This window comes from Dipteris shenzhenensis, chromosome 21 (genome assembly GCF_047967505.1).
Source record: "Dipteris shenzhenensis isolate YYH24624 ecotype China chromosome 21, Dip_SZ_1.0, whole genome shotgun sequence".
NCBI classification, from domain to species: Eukaryota; Viridiplantae; Streptophyta; class Polypodiopsida; order Gleicheniales; family Dipteridaceae; genus Dipteris; species Dipteris shenzhenensis.
The window spans coordinates 26,660,803-26,667,774 of NC_141616.1; the positions used below are offsets into that span (position 1 = coordinate 26,660,803).

Consider the following 6,972-nt stretch of genomic DNA (forward strand, 5'->3'; position numbering starts at 1 on the left):
ACAATGGAGTCACGGCATATGACAAAATATCCTATCATAGGAACTATTTGCACTTTGTCGATGAATCCAGTTGTCACCTTGCACCCAAGTGCAGGGGTGCATGTGACACATGTTGAGACACAGATCCATTGGAGAGAAAATGGGTTGCAATTCTGCATGTCAAAGGCCTCTAGTAGTGTTGGAGATATCATAGCCAAAGAGAGTGTGAGATGTGTTGCGTGATGTGTTGTACTAGGAGATCTAGTAGTGGTTTGATGTGAGTGCCACGTGTCACCATGGAACTTATCCCATATGCACTTGGTGCTAGTGTGTGTGTGTGTGTGTGTAGCCTATAAAGGCTTGTCCTTCACTTGTCTCATTTGATGATGATGATGAATGAATGAAAGCCTTCCATGGTGTCTACATTGAGTATCACTTCTTCTCTCTCTCTAGCGCCTCTCTCTCTCTCTCACCATATTTCTAACATGGTATCAAAGCAAGTTAACCCTGCCATAGCTGCCACGTCATCTCTGCCCTAACCCTAACCCTAATTCTGCTCAAGCTCCTCCCTCTTGCAGCCGCCTCAGTTCTGCATTCATTTCTGCCTCAGTTAAAGCTGTCTTTCTGCTCATTTCTGCCTCCTTTAAGCTGCTCCTGCCTGATTAGGGTTTCTGCACAGCCGCCTTCATTGCTGCCTTCATTCAGCCCCTTTTGTGTTCATTTTTGCAGCCAGCCGCCTCCATTTCTTGCTGTCGGTACCCTACAACCACAGGCGCCTACACACGAGCTGATTTGGAGCCCTTCCATTGCCATTTTTAGGGTTTGCAGGCTGCTGCAGCAGAAATCGACCATCTGTGAACTTTATTGCAGATTTTCGTGACTTTTGGAGGCTGTTTCGACCTAGTATTGAAGCTGCTCTTGCATTTTCGAGTTATTTTGGGGCTGCTGCTGCAGAACTGCCTTCAACAGAGCCATTTTAAGGGCTGTTCTTGGACTGGTGACCTGCTGGTGCATTTTGCTACACCTATACCTCTACTACAGCATCTCGGTATAGCTTGGAGCTGGTTTGCTAAGGCGCTTCACAAATTTCAAGATATATCATTGCATTTGGCGCCCCCTCCAGCTACCTTCTTGAGGATTTCGGACCTGCTACAGCACCTTGAGCAGTCATCAAGCCCACAAGTGCTCTTCCCTTGGCTCATTCTTGCATTTCAGGGTATTTACTTGCTCTTATTTGACTTGGGTTCACTCAGTTCTGCATTTTGAGGCATTTGGAGCACCACTAGACACCTATATCTGCCTGATACCAGCCCATTTTTTTGCTGGTCCTTCATCTCAACTTGCTGTCCGCCTTCATCAAGGTCTTTGCCATCATGACTTCATTGTCTTCTACTTCTTTGCTCGTGGAGAAGTTCCAAAGGGAAGGTTTTCCCACATGGCAAACCAAGCTACAGCTGCTCCTTATGCATGAAGGTGTTGGGGATGTTGAGGAGGACGACAAAGCTGGATCAGCAACAACGCAAGCTTTGGAAGTAGCAAAATGCCAGGGCCATTGCCCTCATTGGTCTTTGCTTGGCCGACTCTCTCATCCATCATGTGGACTTCAAGTCAACTGCTAAGGAGATTTGGGATCGCCTTGAGACGTTACTTGGTAATAAAATCACCAACTCCAAAGTCTTTTTGAAGCTCAAGTTCTATGATTTGAAAATGGAAGATAGTGATGAATTGAGTGATCATCTAGCAAGGTTTCAATATCTTGTTCAACAACTCTCAACTTTGAAAAGCGCACCTGATGACGGAGATAAGATGGCTGTCCTTATGAAGAGTATGCACAGGATATCACGATTTGAGCAAACTCTTGATGTTCTACGCCGTGCCACTACCACGTTTGATGATATGGTTGCTCTACTCATTGAGAAGGATCGTCATAATGAGGAAGAAATTCTTGCCTCTCTTGGTGATCAAGCCTTTGCTTCCACAAGCAAATGGAAGACCAACAAGAATATTATTTGCAGATTTTGTAAGAGATTAAAGCTAATTGCGTCAAGAAGAAGTAACAGGAACAAGAGAAGCACCATGCCAATCTTCTTGCTGAAGAACAGGCCGAACCTGAAGCGCCCCCTAAGGAGATACATGCAGCCACAGCTGAGGTTCACGGCCTCTCTCTTGAGAAGCCTTAATGACTCGGATCCTTGGGCTTTCTAGGCCCTATATGCTATGTGTTTTTGTGTTCAGTATATAAAGGTTCTCAGCCTTGAGTTGTCCCTCTAAAATGAATGTATTTGGAGTCAATAAGAGGCACTCTGCCTTGGGTTGTCCCCCAAAAATGATTGTATGGATTTTTACTTTGGTATGATGGTATTGACCACCCAGTTCAGAGTAAGAGGGGGGGGGGGGATGAGTGATGGTCTACCCTTGCCGGTCGCAAGCTGACTGAGAAGTCACTATCACACGGGAGGTGTTGGATAGTTGGACTTGCTCTTTGCAGTATTGCAGTGGAGGGGGGATCGGTCTACTCCTTACGTGTTGGGTCATACACTCTTTGCTCTGAAGGGGGGTGTTGGAGATATCATAGCCAAAGAGTGTGTGAGATGTGTTGTACTAGGAGATCTAGTAGTGGTTTGATGTGTGAGTGCCACATGTCACCATGGGACTTATCCCATATGCACTTGGTGCTAGTGTGTGTGTGTGTAGCCTATAAAGGCTTGTACTTCACTTGTGTCATTTGATGAAGATGATGAATGAAAGAAAGCCTTCCATGGGGTCTACATTTGAGTATCACTTCTTCTCTCCCTAGCCTCTCTCCCTCACTTTCACCATGTTTCTAACAAGCAGCTCATGGACGTACCGTTTCTTAGAGACAAAAAAAACCCCTCTTCGTCTACCAGATCTCCAAGCCGAGGAAAAAATAAAGCAATCCTAGATCCATCATCTCAAACTCCTGTGATAGGACAGCTTTCTCGGCTGTGGACCATATGGCTCCTTGTCAAGATGAGATTGTCAACGTAGATGATGGTGACAAGATTCTTCTCACGGAAGATATACAGGTTAGGATAGGCCATGGACCTGTGAAACCCTTCCGTAGGAAAAATGCATCGATCTTCTGGTTCCATGCTCGTGGTGCGTGTTTGAGACCATACAATGCCTTGCGCAACCTGTAGACCATCCCTACTGAGTTCGGAACTTCAAAGCCGGGTGGTTGCTCTGCGTAAACCTCCTCCTTCAGGTCTCCATTGAGGAAGACTGATTTCACATCCATATGAAAGATGGCCAATGCTTGTAAGTCATTGTCTTAATTGTGGCCATCCATGCAGTGGGAGCAAAGGTATCTTGATGTCAATTCTTTGGGGAAAAAAAAAGGTATCTTGATGTCAATCCCGGGGCGATGTGCGTATCCTTTAGCCGCAAGTCTTGCTTATGCTGCCCTCACACACACACAGTAACGTACATCAAGAAGTGTCTAAGAGCTTTGATATATCGCTACATCGGAAAATGTCAAGGGATGTTAAACTCTAACAGACTCAAGGTCCACCCTTGCTCATAAACTCAAAAATTACGAACAACCCCATAAGCTCTATCATAGTCCTTTAACTTGAAGCTTTGGACAACCAACCGAATGTCTAAACCAATACCATGAAAAAATGTGCTGATCCTATCTGCATTTGCTATCTACAAAATGAATAGCCATCCATGAAACGTTTCATGTAGAAAATTGACCAACTTTGTTGTTCCCTGTAAAAACTCGACGAACTACCCTGGAGACAGTCCATGTACTACTGTGGCAAATTCGGGCTCTCATATCCTTGATGAACAATGTCATGCATTAACTGGTACTATTGAATCTATTGAATTCTAGCTATGTCAAAATTTGTAGTGGTTTGTGTGCCACTTGAGCCATCAAGTGGGGCACAAAAGTGGGAACCAAAAGTGCTGCCTTTTTATTACTATTTAGATTTTGGCCATATGTACAATTGAGCTTGCTCCTAATTATATAATGTCGATACATGGAAACACAGATACATAGATGCAGATCATTGTCTTGCAGATATATATTTCCTCCAGTGGAAACAATGGATCCCTTTCTAAAAGATCCTTCGAGAACATAGATAAACTATATCCTCATCTGTAATTCTAAGCTAATTATAATTTCTTTTAAGTACCATTTCTGGATGCCTCTGAAATCCTTGACAAGGACCTTTGAAACCAAAATCTTTTCTGACAGATCTATCCATCCTCGCTGGCTGACCTGGGATGAGAGAAGATCCACGTGTGCGTGCGTCACACCTAGTATGTTTAATACACACACTCTCTCAACAGAACTTGGAAGGCTTGAGTACGCTAACTTTATTGTGTATGGCCCTGGCAAATAAGCATCAAGCACACGAGGGTTACAACTGAGCCTCTAGGGGCCTATAAAAGATCTCCCACCCTCATTCTCTCCACCAGCAATCAGCAATCTCAATCCCATCTGGCAGCAGCTCAGCCTTCATCAGCAAGTTTGACCTGTCCCACTGGTGATCCCCTATATGAGGAACACAAGGGGGCACGAGACCTGAACAGAGCATGGGTGTAAGAGAGGCTGCCATGTGGGTGCATTATATTGGAGCCACAAGCAGGTCTAGAGGCTGCCATGCATGCAGCAGTATGGCTGCCACATGGGCAGCACAGCGTGCAGCACATCATGCTGGGGGCTGCAGACATGGCACAGGCACAGCAATTGGAAGTGACTTACTAAAGCACTCGTCCAGGAAGGCAGCGCTAAAAAACGAATGCAGATTGGAGCTGTACAGTTAGTTCACTGATTTGTGAACAATTACATCTTAGTGGGGACACTTCCCAGGTTGAACGTGAGCTTTTAGGGAACCAAGCCCCTTCATATAACCACAGCTTGATGCCACATCTGTTGTCAATCCAGCGGGTTCAGGAATTGAGGCATAAGTTTCTCTTTTCCCATTACCTACTAGCCTTCAGAAAAAACCCCAAAACACTGCTCTTCAAGTTTGCAAAATACTGTGCAGCTAAAATTTACAAAGACGAAAAAACGGTTTTCCTGTGTTTTTCAGTTTGAGGTGTGCAATTTGTGACTGGCAACTTACAGATGAAATTTTGGCCAAATCCGGTCTGCTCTTTTTCAGACAAGCTTTCTCCGCATTTGTCAACACTGGACGAGGTTTTGAGACGTCCTACAGCGTTAAACAATTTTTTAGAGTAGAGAAGGACACGCAGCCAAGAGCAATAGATCCAGAAGTATAAAAATTTGGCGTGATTACGATAGCTTTTGTAAAAGTGTTTCACAATTGTTCCACACAGGAATTAAACCTAGACTGTACCATCTCAGATTCTTGATGCTTAACACTAATAATTTCTTCTAAATTTTTGGCAACATCCTGAAGTGTTGCATTCCCAATATCAAGGCGAGGATTCCTTGGCTCGGCCCTCTGCCGTTTAGACAACGAGCTGGACCTTGACAAAACGGGTTCTTCTCGCACGACCATCTGCTCATTTTCAAGAAGTCCACCATCAAAGTCAGCATCTGCGATCTGTCCTCTTTCCCGCCGCCTTTGTTCTTTCTGTAGTCCGAGTTGCGGCACATTCGGAGCTTTGAGTTCGTCCGTCTCCAGCTGAAATGACCATTTATCATCTTCCTTGTATACGTTTCCTTCTTCTGATGAGCTGAAACTGTCGTCGGATAGCCCTTCCTCAGAAAATGAGCCCTCCTCCAAATCAACGTTTGGAAATGCATAACTTATTTGTCGCCTAGCGGATGCCACCGATGTCGAGCAACATTTTAACGTTGAACCCGGCGACAAACGACAGCTCCATTCATAACCCTTTTTTTGAGGAAGATTGGCTGAGTTGCAACGGTACAAATCACACTCGGGAAACCACAATTTGGCTACCTGTCACAAATATAATCAGCCGGGTAGAGCTAAGGACGCCACCTCACGTACAACAAACTAAAATAAGAGAAGAGCTCTCTCTCTCTCTCTCTCTCTCACACACACACATTCATTTGGCCTCTGTGGACGATATTACAATCATCAATATCATCATGATAAGCTCTCACGGATTGTCCAGGGAGAAAATGCAGCATGTTTCATCAAAGAGGGAGTAGTCGTTCAGCTTGGACTATCTGACGGATTGTCGAAGCAGAAAATGCAGCATATTTCTTCAAAGAGGGAGAAGTCTTGGCTAACACAACAGATGAAGAGCTGTGCATCGATGCAATCAGAAAAGGAAGAAGGGAAAGAGGAACCTGAGCTGTGGTTACAGCAGCCATGGCGGAAGAGAGCCTCCAAGGCTCGCCAATGGATAGAACCTCCTCTCTCGTTGTTGTACCACTTGCTTCGATTTAATAACTTAAACTTCGAGATTTTCAAAAGACCTTAGAGAGCTTCCTTTCGTATCATAGTGGGGCTATCCCCACTAGGAGGCACGTTTCTATGCCAGCATGCTGAGCTCTCATTTCAACTCCCCGCCGAGCGTCCTGAAATCTCAAGATTCTAGCTCGGCATTGCAATTCCCAGAATCTCAAGATTCTAGCTCGCCTTTGCAATGCCCAAACATGCTCATTGCCCCAAAACAATCATGGATTTGCATTTTTTCAGAAGCTGGCTGGGCAACGGTTTCAACAGTATACTTATTGTCGGAATGTCAAGATGGTGGTGATGTGTGCCATAATGGTCTCCACATACATAGTAATACATATGACCAAAGCTTATAATGATGAAACGTGAAGCACAACTTTAGTCAAAGGCACCAATTGAAATAGGCCATCATGTCACATAATTTTCATCTCAAAATGGGACCCTAGACCCAAAAAATAGGTACCGAATTGAGTGATTAGTTCCCCCTTAAAAAAAGGACATAAGTGAGGCCAAGAAACTCGGTTCATATATTGGAGGAGGTTAATGGGACAACGGACATTACTGAGAGTGCAATGGGAGGAAGGCTCACCCTTCCCCACCTATAGACAAGGGCTAATATTTTTAT

The 6,972-nt window shown here is 44.7% G+C and overlaps 1 protein-coding gene across 1 annotated transcript in view; it reads right to left on the reverse strand.

Annotated features, from left to right (window-relative positions):
- LOC147888693 (uncharacterized) overlaps positions 1-6,345 on the reverse strand; it is an 80,850-nt gene extending 74,505 nt beyond the window's left edge. The window contains exons 1-3 of the mRNA XM_087392690.1: positions 6,236-6,345; positions 5,310-5,879; positions 5,076-5,162 (exon numbers count right to left, since the gene is read on the reverse strand). Coding sequence (XP_087248816.1) covers positions 5,076-5,162; positions 5,310-5,879; positions 6,236-6,259 — 681 coding nt within the window. The 5' untranslated portion in view covers positions 6,260-6,345. The remainder of the gene's footprint in view (positions 1-5,075; positions 5,163-5,309; positions 5,880-6,235) is intronic.
- Positions 6,346-6,972: the final 627 nt, after the last annotated feature.